General features: G+C 40.7%; 3 protein-coding genes and 1 long non-coding RNA gene across 5 annotated transcripts; 1 reads left to right on the forward strand and 3 right to left on the reverse strand.

Moving 5' to 3' along the window:
• The first annotated feature begins 5555 nt into the window (after window positions 1–5555).
• LOC148767122 (uncharacterized) lies at window positions 5556–9675 on the forward strand. 2 transcript variants are annotated; one of them, XR_016034311.1, is made up of 3 exons: window positions 5556–5810; window positions 6090–6380; window positions 7023–9675. It is a non-coding gene; the product is annotated as an uncharacterized LOC148767122 (long non-coding RNA). The 2 variants fall into 2 exon arrangements; XR_016034310.1 differs by lacking the exon at window positions 5556–5810 and having other exon boundaries at window positions 5819–6380.
• Window positions 9676–9944: 269 nt separating this feature from the next.
• On the reverse strand, window positions 9945–11575 carry LOC105955770 (uncharacterized). Its single transcript, XM_012979563.2, has 3 exons — window positions 11018–11575; window positions 10708–10893; window positions 9945–10618 (listed from the first exon to the last, which is right to left on the reverse strand). The coding sequence occupies exons 1-3, from the start codon at window positions 11222–11224 to the stop codon at window positions 10205–10207; spliced, it is 807 nt and encodes a 268-aa protein (XP_012835017.1). The 5' UTR covers window positions 11225–11575; the 3' UTR covers window positions 9945–10204.
• Window positions 11576–11760: 185 nt separating this feature from the next.
• LOC105955771 (pentatricopeptide repeat-containing protein At2g29760, chloroplastic) lies at window positions 11761–13959 on the reverse strand. Its single transcript, XM_012979564.2, has one exon. The coding sequence runs from the start codon at window positions 13889–13891 to the stop codon at window positions 11903–11905; it is 1989 nt and encodes a 662-aa protein (XP_012835018.1). The 5' UTR covers window positions 13892–13959; the 3' UTR covers window positions 11761–11902.
• Window positions 13960–14961: 1002 nt separating this feature from the next.
• Window positions 14962–17901, reverse strand: LOC105955823 (CASP-like protein 5C1). The gene is made up of 3 exons (XM_012979621.2): window positions 17291–17901; window positions 15429–15561; window positions 14962–15328 (listed from the first exon to the last, which is right to left on the reverse strand). The coding sequence occupies exons 1-3, from the start codon at window positions 17419–17421 to the stop codon at window positions 15134–15136; spliced, it is 459 nt and encodes a 152-aa protein (XP_012835075.1). The 5' UTR covers window positions 17422–17901; the 3' UTR covers window positions 14962–15133.
• Window positions 17902–18487: the final 586 nt, after the last annotated feature.

Here is an 18487-nt window from a genome sequence, read left to right on the forward strand (position 1 = left end):
AAGTTTGATATCTTGAATTATTTATTTTGACATTGTCAAGAGTTAATGCGCTGCTTATATGTATCTACATTTAGCATTGTACGCGATGTACTTGAGGAGGGGATCAGTCTCCCAAGGTTTTTGTTAAGGGTCGTGCCCTTTGTTCGGACCGCTTGGGTCTTAAATATATTTGTCCGTGGCCACGTTTTAAAATTAACACCTCGTGAAACAAATAAAGGGACTTAGATAATCCAGCTGGCCAGGCTATATGGATTATCTAAATCTCTCTAAGTGTTTATAGGGTGGTATTGAATTAGACTCATGATGAGAGGTAGTTTGTATCGATGTAAAGGCACAAATAGTAAAGCGAAAAGTATGATTTATTCAATGATAGCAAAGGAGAATTGTTACAGGCCTATGTGAGGCGAATGTAAGTAAATAGGTAATGCGATAGGCCTACGTGAGGCGAAGGTAAATAACTACTGCTAAAGCAAATAAATTGACTTGATAAATTTTTTTCTAAGTGATTGTATTACACTTGTTCCTCTTCCACGTCTTCCTTGTACTTGTTCGTTTCGCTGTGCTGATGGTAGGCTGAATTCCTTTGGCGTCTCTATGTCTGTCAAGTATAATTGAGAAAAAGGAATTTTTTTTAAGCATTTGTATTGAAGATTTAGTAATTGAAGCTGAGGGGATGTGCACTGCAAATTCACGTACCCTACTACGGGGATGATTTTTCTTCCTCGCACTTCGAGATATGAAATCAACTCGTGAGTTGCCGTGCTTTGTTGTGTGATCATTCCTGTTAGATGGAATGATTTTTTCACGTTAGTAAGAGAGCATGCGTGTGTTGTAGTCTAGTGGAAGTATTGTTACCCTTGGCGATGTGGTATGGAGGGTCCTCGCTCCTTGGGCCATTGATTGAGTAATGTGCATCCTCTCGTAATTGGTTCTCAATCTGTAATAAGATGGTGAGGTGTGATTATGAATTGCTAATGTAAATAAATCCACTAGCCCCGCAGTCTAGGTAGGATGTTAACGCACCTAGTTATGTAGTAGAAAATTTCCAACCATGTAGAAACAACTTTACAAGACGAGTGACGTGAAAGGTCATGGAGCCTGCAGGGGTGACAATTTGTAAGTAACTTTCATATAGGAGGGGTATGGGTGGTGACCCCAACTGATCTGAAGTAAGGTGGATGTATACCTTAAGCGTAGAACCGTTTGAGGTTCCCTATATTCCATGTTCTGGGTATAGGGTGTCCGTCAGCGTTCTCGAGGCGATATGCTCCAGTGTTGACCACTTTTGTGATTTTATATGGTCCTTCCCACTTTGGGTCGAGCTTACCAATGGGGTGAGAGGCTTCAGCTTTTCGGAGGACTAAATCTCCAACTTGAAAGGAGCGAGGGCGGATCTTTGAGTTATAGGCCTTGGCCATGCATGATTTATACATTTGTTGTCGGATGTATGCAATCTCACGTAACTCATCTACGAGGTCTAGGCTTCCCCGCATAGCCTCTTCATTAGCTACTGGATCATAGTTGATGATTCGCCAAGATGGTTCTCCGATTTCGACGGGTGCGATAGCCTCTGTGCCGAAAGCTAGATTAAAAGACGACTCTCCGGTTGCTGCTCGTGGAGTTGTGCGATAAGCCCTTAGGGCGTTAGGCAATTCTTCCACCCACTTCCCTTTGGCATTTCCAAGCCTTGTTTTAAGGTGTTGGAGTATGGTGCGATTCGTGACCTCCGTCTGGCCGTTAGCCTGTGGATTGGCTACGGATGTGAAAAACAGTTTGATGTCTAAGCCGAGACACCAATTTTTTACTTTGTCGCCACAAAATTGGGTTCCATTATCTGAGATAATGGCCCGTGGGATCCCAAAGCGGCACACGATGTTCTTCCATAGGAATTGGATGACTTCCTCTTCTCGAATGCGTGCTAAGGGTTCAGCCTCCACCCATTTGGTGAAGTAATCCGCTGCTACAATGAGGAATTTGCGCCCTCCCGTGGCGGGTGGGAATGGTCTAACTAAATCCATTCCCCATTGGGCGAAAGGGATGGGGTTGTCAATAGGTTGCATTAGTGCCGCTGGCAGGTGAGGGATATTGGCATGCTCTTGGCAGGGCTTACACCTCCGGACAAATTTCTTTGCGTCTTCATGCATCGTTGGCTAGTAGTAGCCTTGCCGCAGTAGTTTGAGAGCTAAGGTTCTCCCGCTCAAGTGATTTCCGCAGATACCCTCATGTACTTCTCTAAGTACGTAACTCGCTGTGGTTGGGTCGAGGCACTTGAGATAGGGGAATGAGAAACCTCGTTTGTACAATTTTTCTCCCACTATAATGAAGCGAGCGGCTTTCGTTTTTAATTTTCGTGCTTCGGTGGGATCCGTTGGAAGTTCTCCCTTCTTGAGATACTTCAGGATTGGAGTGAACCAGCATGGTTCATCCTCCTCGGTGTACTGTACTCCAGTGGGTGACGTTATCTCCGGTTGAGGTGAGGTGAGGAGCGTCACCTTCCGACTTCCGATGCTAGCCATGGAACTTCCAAGCCTAGCTAATTTGTCAGCGTGGACGTTATTGGAGCGAGGTACTTGTCTTATCTCGTAGCTCTCGAATTTAGATAAGAGAGTGTGTGCCAGAGCTAAGTATTTGGCCATGGTATCTTCTTTAGCCTCGTAAGCTCTGAGTACTTGGTTGACGACGAGCTGAGAATCGCTTTGGATTAGGAGCTTGCGCGCTCCGGCTGCTAGGGCGAGGCGGATTCCCGCTATCAGTGCTTTGTATTCAGCAACGTTGTTTGAGGCTGTAAATTCGAATCGTTGAGCATATTCGAATTCGTCTCCATCGAGGTTCGTTAGGACGATACCCGCTCCACCTCCTGTGGCAGTGGAAGATCCATCGACGCTGACGGACCAAGTAGGTAGAGAGGTGCTTTCTTCTACTGAGGTCATTTCGACTAGAAAGTCAGCCAATACTTGCGTTTTGATAGCTGGGCGGGGTTTGAATTCCACTCCATATTCACTTAGCTCTATCCCCCATTTTGCCAATCGCCCGGATGTTTCGGGACTCCTTAGTATTTGCTTCAGCGGATAATTGGTGAGAACCACCACTTGATGTGACTGGAAGTAAGGTCGAAGCTTCCGGGCTGCGTTGATGAGGGCGAGAGCGAGCTTCTCCATATTGGTATAGCGTTGCTCGGCTCCTTGAAGAGCGCAACTTATGTAGTATATGGGTTGGTGACCTTTTCCTCCATCTCGGATGAGGACTGCGCTGATGGCATCGGCTGAGGTAGCTAGGTATAGTAGGAGGGTGTCTCCGGGCTGAGGTTTTGTGAGCAGGGGTGGGGATGCGAGATATGACTTCAGCTCAGCGAATGCTTTTTGGCATGCTTCATCCCACTCAAATTTTTTTCCTCCCCTTAAAATTTTGAAGAAGGGGAGAGCCTTGTCTGCTGATCTAGAAATGAACCTATTCAAAGACGCCAAACATCCGTTAAGTTGTTGGACTTTCTTGATAGATGTTGGTGGAGGCATGGAGGTGATTGCTTCGATTTTAGCAGGATTAGCTTCGATTCCCCGCTGTGAGATCATATATCCCAAAAATTTACCTCCCCGAACTCTGAACGAACATTTGAGGGGGTTGAGTTTCATCTTATATCTTCGTAAGGTGGTGAAACACTGATCCAAATCGGTTAAGTGGTCTGATGTCTTGACACTTTTGACGAGCATGTCGTCGATGTACACCTCCATATTTTTACCGATCTGATCTGCGAACATTGTGTTCACTAGACGTTGGTAGGTGGCTCCTGCGTTTTTTAACCCGAAAGGCATGACTTGATAGCAGTAGATGCCTTGGTCAGTGATGAAACTAGCCCTCTCTTGATCTTCTGGTGCAAGTAAGATCTGTATGTATCCTTGGTATGCATCGAGGAAGCTGAGGAGTTCGCACCCCGAGGTCGAATCGATGAGCTGATCGATTCTGGGTAGAGGAAATGGGTCCTTAGGACAGGCTTTGTTGAGGTCAGTGAAGTCTACGCATAATCTCCACTTGCCACTCGGCTTGGGAACGAGTACTACGTTCGACAGCCATTCAGGATACTGAACTGGTCGTATGTGGCCCGCTTCAAGGAGTTTTGCCACTTCCGCTTTGATATGTTTGTTGCGTTCGGGACCAAATGTCCGTTTCCTTTGTTTGACTGGCTTCAACCTCTTGTCGACGTTGAGCCGATGTAGAGCTACCTGAGGAGGAATGCCCGACAAATCTTGGGCTTTCCATGCGAACACATCTCCATTGTGTCGTAGGAAGTTGATTAGCTGCTGCTCCATTGTTGGATCTAAATCAGATCCTATTCGTATGAGCTTGGAAGTATCTCCGGGAGTGAGCTCTATGAGCTTAAGCTCTTCGACGGCTGCTAGCTTGATGCTGTCATTTGGTACACTGATGAGGATTTCTTTATTATCCTCAATGATCGCGTTGACCCACTTTCGTTTGTCGGATTTTTGGGTGTCGTCTCCCCTTCCGGGTGGTTTAGGCTTCTTGGAAGGTTCTCGTAGGGCCCTTGCATAGCACTCTCGGGCGAGACGTCTATCTCCAAGTACTTCCCCCATTCCATAGGGAGTAGGGAACTTCCACTTCTGATGGTAGGAGGAAGGCACTGATTTGAATGTATGGATTGTTGGCCTCCCTAGAATGATGTTGTAGGGGGATGGCTTGTCGACAATGAGGAATTTGATTAGTTTTGTGATTCGACAAGGGTCTTCCCCTAGAGAAACGGGTAGCTCCACTTCTCCCATGGACAAAATGCCTTCTCCTGTGAATCCTTTCAGGGGTGTGGAGATGGGATTAAACCGGGCATTATCTATGCCCAGCTGCTTAAAAGCGTGGAGGTACATGATGTCAGCTGAGCTCCCACCGTCCACTAATATCTTCTTGACCAAGAAGTTGGCCACCGTTGTTGTTACTACCACTAGGCCAAATTTCATTTCAGGCGACGTTTTATTTGCGACGATTACGGAAACGTCGCACATATTGCGACGTTTTAGTAACAAATCGTCGCAATAATGCCTAATTTAAATTCAAAATTTTAAAAAATGAGTAAATATTGCGACTATTCTTAATTCCGTCGCGGAAATCATCGCAAACTTTAAAACGAAAAGTTCTCTGAAGAAAAGGCGACGAATCTGATAAATACGTCGCAAAATTGCCACGTTTATGGACAGTTTCGTCGCAAGAGAAAAAAATAATTTTTATTTTTTTTACTTCATAATAATTGCGACGATAATTAGGAAACGACGCAAAGTGATTGAAAAATTGGCGACTTTTATATATTATTACGTCGCAGTGGTTTTCCAATTAAAAATTTCTAAATTTTTTTGCGATGTAAATAGTGCGATGGATGGAAACGTCGCAATATAATTGCGTTTTGTTTCCACAATTTTTTTTTTGCGACGTTTGATAATGTAAAGTCGCAATGTTATTTCTATAAGTTTGTTGTTGCGACTAAAATATAGTAAAACGTCGCAAGGATATTTTCGATCCTGCGACTAATAAATAGAAACGTCGCAAAACCAAATTAAATCCCCTCTTCCAGACCCTAATTTCAGAACACTTTCATCCACACACCCCTCCTTCGCCGAAAATCGCAGCTGCTCCCACACCCCTCATCCGTCGAACCAAATCCCGTCGCCGTCGCCGTCGCTGGTGACGGCTTAAGGCCTTGTGCAGCGTAAATTCCTTGGAATATGCTGAGGAATCGATGGTTGGTGGGTCGTAAATTCCATGGAACTTGATGCTGAAGCGGTTGATTGCTATAGCGATGCCCTAGAAATCAGGTGTTTTTTTCCCTTTTCATGAATTAACTTTGATTTAGGTTTACCTTCTCATGGGGAATATTTTATTGTAATTTTGATACGAATTTGTGCAATCTCAGAGAGTTAACGTTGCTTAATTTGTCCTCTTCATTTTGATTATTGCTAATTATTAAAACTTTAACCGTGGGATCTATAATTGGCAATTCTCTTAATCAGTTTGTGAGTTCGGATAAGTGTAAATATAAGCAGCTTCTTCTCTTGGTTTAAGGGATTACTAACAGTTTTTCACATGTTCAACAGGAGGTGTGCAGCGAAGTGAACGAGATAGCCACCGCCGCTTCCTCCGCTCTTCCTCCGTCTTCCACACCGCCGCCGCCGCCGCTTCTATATTCTCCACCGTGCCGACGACATCACCGATTACTAAGGCCGAGCCACCACCGAAGTCCTTCTTCTCCCGCTCCTCCTCCCTGTTTCACACCGGCGCTACCGCTCCCGCTCCCGCCGTTGCCGCTCCCGCTCCCGCTGTTGCCGCTGCCGCTGCCCCTGCCACCACTGCACTCCGCCGTCCTTCGATTCACTCCGCCGTCGAGGGTAAGTTTTTGAATATTTGAGAATTATGCTTTCAAGTATTTGAAAATTTATAAATTATGCTTTCAAGTATTTGAAAATTTATAAGATAACTGAGTTAATTAGGCCATTCTTAGGGCCAGGTTAGCCGGAAATGGTCTAATTCTGAGTTAATTTAGAATTTTGTTTATTAATTGTTGATAATGATGATACTAAGTAGTGATCACAGTTTTAATGGGAATGGTTAATATAATGGTAAATCCATAACAGTGATCACAGTTTTCAATCTCTCTCTAAACCCATAACAGTTTCAAATACTCTTTATATGCTAACAATATTTTATTAACTTCATCAGGCTATGTATAAGTAATATGTGGGCATTTAACACACATAATTTCGAATATTCAGATTAATTATTTTCCTATATATTTAATTGTGTAAAATATATTAAAATTTAAATTAATTTCAGTAATTAATAGTTAATACGGTGTCAATTAAATAGTTTAAAAAATGGGTCCCATAAGATACCAAACATACACTTGAAAGAGATCACAATATTATTTTCAAAATATTTTTTCCCTACTATATATATACTCCGAAATTAAATTATTCCGAGAGAGACGAATATATAAATTTAACTCTCTCGTTACCTTCTATGTTCCTCAGTTGCGAATATTTTCTAAGTAAAAATGCCGAAGGATAGGAGTTGGGTTTTGCTAGATGATCATCGATTAGACGCATTTCAAAATGGTTGTTTAGAATTTCTCAACTTTGCTTTCGATAAGGCGGCCATTGATGACAAAATAAGGTGTCCATGTAGAGACTGCAAATGTCGAAAAGTCGGGGATCGTGAATTCGTTCATGGGCATTTACTTTGGAGGGGCTGGGATAAATCCTATGGCGAAGGACAATGGGTAATGCATTTGGAGTCTGATGAAGAGTACCGTCGGGTTCTTTGCGAAGTAAACGAAGAAGAAGCTAGTGATCTTCCTCTGGACCTTCAAGGTCGGAAGAGTTGAAGACTATGCTATGATCAGGTCTTCGTATTCGATAGATGTGTGCGGATGGAGAAGCACGTTCTTGATTCATGCGTGCTGATCGAGCGAGGGTGCGTCTTGCATTTTGTGAATCGCCACCCGCCGGTCCTCCGGAGATAAAGGAGATGATTCCCCGGGTAGGTTGGTTATCGTTGTTATCTGGGTCACGTCGATGACCCCCATCCTCTCGCCTTTGTTGTTGATCTCGATTATTATCTCGGCGTGGAGGATCATCACGGCGCTTATTTCGAGGCTTATCAATGTATTCGCCTAAATGGCCCTGTTGATCAACCTCTCAATCGCCACTTTGAGTTGTGCACATTCCTCCGTAGTATGCCCTCTGTCCTTATGGAATCAACAATAACGATCCGACTTTTCTCGCTTTGCATTTGGCTGCATAGGACGTGGAGACTCTGCTAAACCTTTATGTTCTATCACGTGAAGGATTTCAGTGAGGCGAGCGTTTAGCGGAGTGAACCTATTGTACGAGGAAGAGGGTTGGCCTTGAGGTGGAAGTGCTGGACGTCAATCATCGCGCCTCCTATTGTCCTGACGGTCATCTTCCCTTTTCCTTTTAGGAGGAGCATGGGTAGAGGCTTCCTCTATCCGGACGTATTTTTCGACTCGATTCAGCAACTCCTCTAGGTTGCCTGGGGGTCTTCCGGTGATAGATTCTTTGAATCGACCCGGTTTCAAGTTCTGCTGCATAATCCTGGAGAGCATGTCTTGCCCTACACTGGGGACTTCATGGACGGCTTCTATGAAACGCTTAATGTAGTTGCGGAGTGTTTCGTTATCTCTCTGTATTACAGAGAAAAGATGAGCTGGGGTCTTGGCATATTGTTTGTTGATGGCGAATTGGTTGGTGAACCGGGTTGACAACCGAGCGAAGGTGTCAATCGACCCTATGGGTAGAGAGTTGAACCAATTCATTGCTCTCTTGGAGAGAGTGGTGCGGAACATTTTGCACATCGCAGCATCCGTGGGGCCATATAAATCCGCCATGGCACTGAATTTCTCTATATGCTCCTGTGGGTCGGTTGTCCCTTCAAATTGAGGTAACCCCGAGATCTTTACTCTTTGAGGTAATACCTCGTTGAGAATGTCTATGGTGAAGGGACTGCGTCTTGTTGGGACAGGAATTCTTTCAACCATTAGATTATTTGGTTGGGGGAAAATATTTTGGCGAGACATTCTGCTGTTTACCTCGCCTTCTCCCTCATTAAAGAGAGGGACTCTCTGTGGTGATGCATTCCCCCGTGGGGGTGAGCGCCGACGCTGCTGTCTGGGCTGTGCCCCTCTGTGATTAGTAGATAGCTGTACTCGGGACCGTGGGTCCGAGGTAGAGGAGGAGACACTTATTTGATTCTGGATTGGCGGTGGGGCCACAGGTGGCGCTACAGGTGGAGCTGGCGCTGGTATCGCATTGGGAGCGTTTGCTCCCATCGTGGCGATATATTGAGTTACGGCCTCCGTGGCAGTGCGAGTTGAGGCTTCCGCTATCATGCGTTGGAGCGCATCCTCGGTTATTTGAACCGTTCGAGGAGCAGGGAGTGGTGGATCGGCGAGTGGTGGGTCCCGAGGAGGGATCACCTGAACCTCGCGAGGTGGATCTGCAGCACGTGGAGGAGCTAGCTCCGCGGCCCGTGGAGGAAGTGGCTCCGCGATACGTGGAGGAGGTGGCATGCCAGATCCTCCACGGACTGGGAGGTTATTAGCTGTGTCATTTTCTCTCCGAGCTGACGCCTCAGGAGGATCTTGTTGGCTACGTGATCTGGTTTGCATCGTTCCCACAGACGGCGCCAAAATGATGATGCTAAAATATAGCTCACCTAGGGTGGTGTAGAAAATGAACTGGGAGAGCAAAGCGGATCAGTAGCTTGACAACTTGATGATCCTGAGGTCCCTGCGAAATGAACACACGTGAACTACGCCGAGGGTTGATCCGGCGGAAACCCCTCCAACGCTCAAGTCAGATATACAGATTGCGGAGATGGTAGAGAGAATCAAACTCTAGCTTGTTGGTGAATAATCAAAACGTACCTTAACAAATGAGTCAAACCTCTATTTATATATCGGTGATTGGGTTGGGCTTACTTTGTTGGACTCAAACCTTACTTTGAAGGTGTTTGGGCTTTCGTGTAGTGGGCCTAATTAGTAGATAAATTAGAGGGCCCATTGGGCCGGTCCATTTAGGTATATCAATATATATGTATATATATTAATTTCAAGAATCGCTGCGTTTATGTTTCTTGAATTCATTTTATTTAATTTTTTTGATTGAATTATATATATATATATATATATATATATATATATATATTATTCTGTTCGTACATGTAGAAACTTGAATAATCCTAATTAGCCACTTAATGTGAACCCTAGTTCTTTAAATAATTAATTACTTTCCTAATTGAAACCAATTTCTTTTGATTTAGGAGAGATTTAATTAACCATGACCTGAGTTTAATACAGTTGTTCTCGTGGTATTTTCCTTTTGAAATAAGTATGTAATGTCCAAAAGGAAATAAAATCTTTGCAGAATTTTTTAGAGTCTTAATTTACATGGAAAGAGAAATAGTGTATTACATGACAGCTAATAAACATAGGATACATTCTAGTAAAGGTAGATATATTTTATTTAATAAATTAAAACTAAAATAAATATTGTTTCAATTTAGACATGAATAATATCAACAACAATAAATAATACAAAAAACAAAGTTCTTCAACAACAACTTCCCGCGAGATTAAAGAAATTCAAACCACAAAAGAAAAACGAAAAATTCAAGAAAACCGAAAAATATAAATTTAATAACATTCGAAGGTACCATAAGAGGCAAGTGGTGATCTTTGAGGGATCAACTGCTTTCTCGGGCGCTTACGCATACGAATCTCCATTTTATTGATTTTTTCATCAACTATTGGACGTGGCTCGCTCGACTCGGGTGGAGGATTGGGGGGTAACGCGGGTGGCTCGATCGGCTGCGGTGGAGGATTGGGGGGTAACGCGGGTGGCTCGATCGGCTGCGGTGGAGGATTGGCGGGTAACGCGGGTGGCTCGATCGGCTGCGGTGGAGGATTGGCGGGTAACGCGGGTGGCTCGATCGGCTGCGGTGGAGGATTGGCGGGAAACGGGGGTGGCTCGATCACCCGTTGAGGAGAATTGACTATCTGTGGGCCCATGTCCGGTGGTGCAGCATGATCACGAAATTCATACCCAAACTATATAACCAATGGAATTAGTAATTAACATACTTTAATTTAGATTAAAAAAAATTAACTAAAAAATAATTGTGCATATATATATATACCTTGCAAGCAATAGAACAAAACGATGCTTCTACCCTTCGGCATGTTCCGCAGCTCGCTTTGTTCGAATTAGATCTAAGGTGAAAAATATCCTTGCCATTAATTATGTAATTTTGAATTCCGGAGGTATCCAATAATTTTTTTATGTTGCGAATTTCAGTTCCTGCCCTGCCAGAAGCGGAGTAAACCTATACATACATACATACATATATAAGTCAATCAAATTAAAAAAAAATGAATATTTTAATTTTTTGGGAGAAATAATAATAATAATTATTATTTTTTTAACATTATGATAAAATCGAAAATCACCTTCAAGATTTGATGAGGATCGCCTTCGTGTAACGGTTCGTAGTCTTCTCCCCAGCAGGTTTCGCAGACGGGTTCGAGCATGCAAACGCCGCAGTATGTTGTAAGGTACTTTCTTATATGTATACTGCACTTCTTGTTTGCCCGATAGAACGGAAAATTCAGCCATCGCTGCAGCCACTCCGGCTCGGGTTCCTGATTTCCGGCCATGTATAATGTTTTCTTTATTTATTTATTTTTATTTTTTTGCAGAGAATTGAGAATATTATTAGTATAATTTTTTCTTCTGGGAATGTACATTATATAGTATTCTGTATACATATACAAACTTCATGAATTTAATTTCCTAGTTAAACCATAATTCTGTTTAGTAATTTATTTCCTAATTGGAATTAATCTAGTTCTTTTAGTTTTAGGGGAGTTTTAATTTGGTAATAACTGGTTGTATTTGTTTCCTAATACAAGTCTGCAGCTTTCTTTTTAATTTGAGTTTATTTTATTTTCCACGTATAACTGCCGTACTTCTTATTATTGCGAAGGGATTCTATTTTATTTTCCACGTGTGTGTATATATATATATATATATATATATATATATATATATATACTTAAAATAAAAAAACAGAATATCGCACCGAATTACCGGTTTGATAATCGGTATGTACCGAATTTTCGTTCGGTCCAATTCGGTCGGTTTACCGACCGGATGAACACCCCTGGGTAAATTTGACGATGGACGAGTAAGATAATACATAACTGAGGGCGCGGCTGTAATTATGCAAACAAGCGAGGGTTTTTCGTAATTTGACCTTACCTCATGAGGGTGGCGTAATTTGCCCTTTCTATTTTAATCTTCTCAAAACAGAGCAAAACTTAATTACCAACAAATTAAATCTCCACATCATCTAAAACTTCTTCATCACACTCCAACCGATTCTTAATTTGATCGAGCATAATATAAATACAATCCGAAGCCTCGTGTCGATTATCACCAACCGTAAAATCAGAAACGCGGCCGCAAACTTCGATCGAACTAACCGCGTCGATCTTTCTTACACCATTGTCCTTCATTAATTTCCTCATCTTCCTCACTTTATCCCATTCTTTCGCTTCGCCGAATATATTCGACATCAACACATACAACCCACCGACACACGCTTCCATCTCGAGCAACTGCTTTAAGACAACCTCGGCAATTAGAACATTCCGGTGGATTCTACACGCCCCGAGCAAAGCACCCCAAATAACTACATCCGGCTTCATTTCCATTCTCCCAACTAACTCAAGCGCCTCGTCTAATAACCCCCCGCGCCCAAGTATATCAATCATGCAAGAATAATGCTCGATTTCATAGTTTATTTTATAAATACGACCCATTTTATCGAATAAGTATCTCCCGGTTTCGACTAGCCCGCAGTGACAACACGCGGAAAGCAAAGCGGTGAATGTAAGTGCGTCGGGTTTTATTATTATCCTCCTATTTGAACCCTCCATTTCTTGAAAGAGCTCGATTGCTCTATAACCGAAACCGTGTAATGCGAGGGCGTTGATTATTGTATTCCAAGAAACGGTGTTCTTCTCCGGAATGTTCCGGAAGATATCCAGTGCGGTTTCTGCGGAGCCACATTTTGCGTACATGTCTACAAGGGAGTTCGATAGTGTCACACTAGGTAGCACGATGTTGCCACGGATATATTCGTGCAACTTCTTTCCTGTAACTAAATCACCGAGTTGACTACAAGCTGAAAGAACACTAGTTAATGTGGTCTCATCGGGAATTATACAAGAATCGAGCATTCTGTAAAACAATTCAAGAGACTCTTTGTAGTAGCCGTTTTGGTGATAACACGAGATCATTGAATTCCAAGAAACCACGTTTTTTATGGGCATTTGGTCAAAGGTTGTCTTAGCTAACTCGACTAATCCATGTTTAGCATATGCGGTAACCATGGAGGTCCACGAAACTACGTTTTTACCAACCATTCGTGAAAAAACTGCCTCCGCCATACGCAAATACCCGCACTTAGCATACATATCAAGAAGCGCGTTTTGCACAAAACTATCGGCAAAAACCCCGTTAATTTCGATATACCAATGAACAAGCCTCCCCAATTTCAGACCAGAGATTCTCGAACAAACCGAGATCAAATTGACGAATGTATGACCGTCCGGCTCTAATTCTCGTTCCCTCATTTCATCAAACAGCACAAATGCGTTCTCCCATCGACCCGTTTTGGCGTAACCACCGATCATTGAGTTCCACGTGACTAGAGTTTTGAACTCGATAGAGTCGAAGATTTTTCTTGCACATTCGATTTTCCCACAACCAACGTAGAAAGCTATAAACCCGTTTTGCACGCATACGTGGGACTCGGTAAACCCCGATTTCAGAGCCTGTGAATGAACTGAAACCCCCTCGACGTACGCCTTCTGAAAGGCACAAGCTTTCAGAATAAAAGGGAAGGTGAATTCATTTGGAGAAATACCACAAGACACCATCTTTTGGTAGAGCGAAATCGCCTTGTTAGAGTTTTTTCTATCGGCGGAGGCTCTTATTAAGGTGTTGTACATGTGCCGATTCGGAAGGGGAATTTCGTCGAACAGGTGGTGTGCGTATTGGAGGTTGCCGGAAGAAGACAGTGCAGAGAACGAGACGAGTTTGCTGAGGGCGATGGTGTCGTCCGTTTGGCCACGGAGGATGATTTGCGCGTGGATGGCTTTGAGTTGACTCATTGACGAGCATTTTTCGATTGAGGAAAGAAGTGTTTGGTTCTGTAAGCAAGATTCTGCGATGGGTGCGGCGGAGTGGTGCAAGAACAGAGGAGGAGTGAATTTGTAATGGAAAATAATGAGAGGGTGTTTGTGAAATTTAAGCATTTTGGGTTATCGAATTTTCAGTGGCAGCATTTGTAACTCAACTCAATTGCCAATCAATACATCCAAAGGACGGTATATTTTATGTTAGGAGCTAAATAGCACAGAAACCCCTGCGTTATTTCTAATTATCGAAAAACCTCTGCATTATTTATAATTCTCGAAAAACCTCTTCTAATAATTTTTTTTAGCAAGAAGCCCCCCTATGTTGTGTTTTTCAACGCACACCTGTCCTTATTTAGAGATTTATTGTTGACTTATGTTAAATGATCAAATTACCCTCACAAAAGAAATATTAGAAAAAGAACATAAAAGGAAACAAAAAGAATTTCAGAGCGTATTTTTTGACTTTTTCATTGAAAAAAACACACTTCTATTGCTACAATTCGCGCGTGCATTACACAATAAGTTGTTAGGAGTTTTTCTGCTTTGACTATTTTTCACTGGGAGTTCTTGCCAACTTTTTTAACTCGAGGGTTTTTTAGCATAGAGATTACAAAGGGGTAGTTATTGCAAAATCCATTTATGTTAGACCTACAGAACATTGGATGGGTCAAATCCCAGTTTGTAGTTTGGAAAAATATTCAATTTATTTCCAAGTGAAGATACTTCCAATTCTCCAAAAAAAAAATCGGGAAATCATAACTTCGGAAATTTGAATGTAAGTATTTATTCCAAAATCGAAGAGTTTCGGGTCGAAATAAGTTGAATTTGGAAATTCAATTTCCTTTATTCGCCTATCACTCAAAATACATAATATTGATATTATAAATGTAGCTTTTCGGAAAAAAAAGCTGAAATCTCACAACCAATTCCAGTTCAAAACATAATTTAAAAAAAAAAACAAGAATTTCAACACTTCATAATGAAAAACATTGTTCCAAATTTTGCAAATGTTTCGATCAAAATCGACAAAAGTATGAAATTTCATAATATACCATCCCTAGTTACACCTAAACGTAAACGTGTATATAATACAATACATATTTTACGTTCATTTATATATAAAAGAAAATGTGTGTTATTGTGTGTACAAGTATACCGTGTGATTATACACGTGGTATCGTCGGGTATAGCATCTACAACACTTCGTATTATTACTAATAAAAATAATCCCATTCCATAAGATCAAATACTAGAATTATACAATGATGAACAAAATACAATTAAACATTATTTTAAAGTATTTCCAATTTATAATTATTGCATAAATATAACAATTCCCTCACAATATCAAGAAACAAACTACAATTTGGCAAGAAACCATAGATTGATAAGAGATGAGACCGAAAGCAGAAACCAAGACAAGAAAGCCATAAAAGCAGCCGTTTGATATCTTTTGCATTTATTTTCGATGCAGAAAGAATCGCCGGTAAACACCAAAATACGGGTCACGCTCGTTGTCGAAAACGATGCAGCCAACGATAGGAGCGAAAGAATCTACAATAGAATATTCCATTCCAATATTGATTAGTATTTGTTTTTCAAAGAATCGTGCGGCAAAAAAAAAGAGTATGAAAATTCGAAAATTTAATTTTACCCAATCTCCTACGAGAACAATCGAAAGTATGCCAGGTGGATGAATCCGGTTTTTGAAACTGACGGATAACATATCGAGCAGCGCCAATGTGAAGGCCCATGGAATCACTAATCCCATAACCACAACCAAGAAGCTGCAATTGAAAAGAATAATCGAAGAAATTATTTTTCTTTTTTTGGAAAATAATTGGATTTCTGTCGCAAAATCAATAGCCAATTATATTGCTAAGCTACTAGAATAACGAGCACAAGAAAATAGATGCAAAATCAAATAAATTCTTTTATGTCAACAATTAATATGGTCGCATTTGAATTTAATTTCTTTAATCAACCATAAAGCGAATGATGCCACGTGATCCTTGACGAACAATCTCACTTCAAATCGATAATCAAACGTACTTGAACACAAACGTAAGGGGCAGTGTAAATCTTGCGTTATCGTTTATCACACATATCGGAATTTACTCAATCACACTTAAAATCGATAATCAAGCAAAAAAATTAGCCAACCTATGAACACAAAAATTGCTAGACATTAGCGGGAAAATCAAGTCAAATTTTACGCATTTGACTTCACTTTCATTAATGAATTCATAAATTGAATGATGCCATGTCATCCTTGGCAAACAATCGAGTCAAATCTTACGCCACATTATTGAAGACAAATAGAACGGACAAAATAAAAATTCGGTGTAACAGTTTCCTATTTCTTGCGTTGTCGTATCGTAAATATCGAAAATTCACTCACCGACTTTTCTAATCGATTTAAAAAATCAAGAAAAATAGTTAGCCATTGGCACGAAAATCAAGTCAAATCTTACGTCACCTACTTGAAGACAAATAGAATGGACAAATAGCGGCGCACAAGTTTCCTAGTTCTTGCATTACCGTATCGTAAATATTGAAATTCGCTCAACGACTTTTATCTAATCGATTTCCAAAATCAAGCAAAATTGTTTGCCATTGGCGCGAAAATCAAGTCAAACCTTGCGCCACCTACTTGAAGAAAAATAGAATGGACAAATATCGGCGTAAAAGTTTCCTAGTTCTTGCATTATCGTATCATAAATATCGAAAATTCACTCAACGACTTTTATCTAATCGATTTCCAAAATCAAGCAAAATTGTTAGCCATTGGCGCGAAAATCAAGTCGAATCTTACACCACGCTACTTGAAGACAAATAGAATGGACAAATATCGGCATAAAGGTTTCCTAGTTCTTGCATTATCGTATCATAAATTCACTCAACGACTTTTCTAATCGATTTCAAAATATCAAGCAAGATTGTTAGCAATTGGCGCGAAAACCACCTTCTTCGTCTATAAATAGTATAAACAACCACACCAACTCATTATACACTTTCAAGCCCTAAAATTTCTCAATTCACCTCCACCCGATCATCGGTTCAAACCCTAGAAATACAAAATTGGCTATCCTTATCAGATATATCCAGTGATCAAGAAACAAACTCCAAAAAAATCGAAAAAATCGAATTGAAGGACAACAAAGGCAGATTTGATCTTCAAATCGACAGATATCAGCCAATAGCAAAACCAGAATCCAAACAGAAACACAGTCAAAATCAAGAAACAGCAAAATGGTCACCAAAATTATTTTTATTAAATCAACAAAACAAAAACCCAGAAACACAAAATCACACTGAAAATCAAGAAACAACAAAAGGGTCACCAAGATTATATTTTTTTAAATCAAGAAAAAAAAAACCCAGAAACACAAAATCACACTGAAAATCAAGAAACAACAAAAGGGTCACCAAGATTAATTTTTTTTTAAATCAAGAAACAAAAAACACACTGAAATTCAGAAAAATAAAATAGATTTTTTAAAAAAAAAAAATTACCAGAAGGCGGTGTAACTGTAGAATTCAATACCGAAACACATAATCAGCAGCGAAGAAGAAGCAGTAAAAGCTTGCGCCATTCTCAGAGACAAGCTCCAACTAGTACCCAGAGCACCCGCCGTTCCTTCCATAAATCAACCACCGCAGAAAAAAATAATTTCTTGAAGAGAGAGATAGATACAATTCTTGTATAATTATAAATGTGGGTTTTTTCACACTGATTCGTCATGTTTATGGGCATTTAATTTTTTTCTCTCCGGAGCTTCTGCCACGTTTCACACCAAAGGGGGTGAAAAAGGGGGGAAAGGGGGAAATTAAGGTAAATCTTCGGGCGGATTTTGAATTGAGGAAATTTTTGTTTGTTCTTTGGGGATTTCGCCGGAATTCCGTTTGCCGCCGGAAAGGGGAAAAGGAAACGGCGGCGGAGAGTCGTTGCGGAGGAGATGAGATTGTGCCAAATGTTGGGTGAAAATGTAAAGCACCACACTTTTCAACATTTCTTCTATTTATATATTTTCAAATATATTTCTAAATATATAATAAACATTACAAGAAATTCTAATATTTATGCCTTTGATTCTAGATTCAATTTACTTTTTTTTTTCTTCTTTTAAATGACTGAACCTGCAGCCAAGTATATAATAGCTTGTAGATTATATGAGAGACCTATACCACACTAAGATAATTATATGTGACAAACTCGACCTAAAGACCATCGACAAGAGGAATCGAACTTGCATCAATTGACACAGACTCACTTGCTTCAACCCCTAGACCATCACTTTCGCGACAAATTTAATTTACATATTTACTAACAATTGGGATTGTTCATGGGTCGAATTAATTGATTATCAGCCGATTATCGGTTTATTAACCTCTGACGTTAATCAAAACCCAATTTATTAATCAATTGTCTATCGTATATATGGGTCGATAATTGGAATTACCGGAAGCATTTTTATACATTTTATAAATTTTATGAAATATCAACATTAGTAGTTATTTTATTTTAATATAGGTGTCCCTTCTATTTTTAAATTAACATTAATAGATAAATAAATTGTTAATATAATTAAGGGTAAATCACGGCCACTCCATTAAACTATGTTTCGTCTTATAGGTCCACCTTTACAATGTCAATTTACCTAGGGGCGTTCATCCGGCAGGTAATCCGATTGAATCGAACCGAACGAAAAT

Source organism: Erythranthe guttata, chromosome 11 (genome assembly GCF_056151865.1).
Source record: "Erythranthe guttata isolate IM_541 chromosome 11, IM_541, whole genome shotgun sequence".
Taxonomy (NCBI): domain Eukaryota; kingdom Viridiplantae; phylum Streptophyta; class Magnoliopsida; order Lamiales; family Phrymaceae; genus Erythranthe; species Erythranthe guttata.

Excerpts from the sequence above, each read along its gene's own strand:
- LOC105955770 (XM_012979563.2), bottom strand. The coding sequence starts at position 11,224 with ATGGCCGGAAATCAGGAACCCGAGCCGGAGTGGCTGCAGCGATGGCTG. Across the intron at positions 10,894-11,017 it reads ATCCTCATCAAATCTTGAAG|GTTTACTCCGCTTCTGGCAG; the intron begins GTGATTTTCGAT and ends ATGTATGTATAG. Across the intron at positions 10,619-10,707 it reads TTTGTTCTATTGCTTGCAAG|TTTGGGTATGAATTTCGTGA; the intron begins GTATATATATAT and ends TTGGTTATATAG.
- LOC105955771 (XM_012979564.2), bottom strand. The coding sequence starts at position 13,891 with ATGCTTAAATTTCACAAACACCCTCTCATTATTTTCCATTACAAATTC.
- LOC105955823 (XM_012979621.2), bottom strand. The coding sequence starts at position 17,421 with ATGGAAGGAACGGCGGGTGCTCTGGGTACTAGTTGGAGCTTGTCTCTG. Across the intron at positions 15,562-17,290 it reads TACAGTTACACCGCCTTCTG|CTTCTTGGTTGTGGTTATGG; the intron begins GTAATTTTTTTT and ends TTTCAATTGCAG. Across the intron at positions 15,329-15,428 it reads TTGTTCTCGTAGGAGATTGG|ATTCTTTCGCTCCTATCGTT; the intron begins GTAAAATTAAAT and ends ATTCTATTGTAG.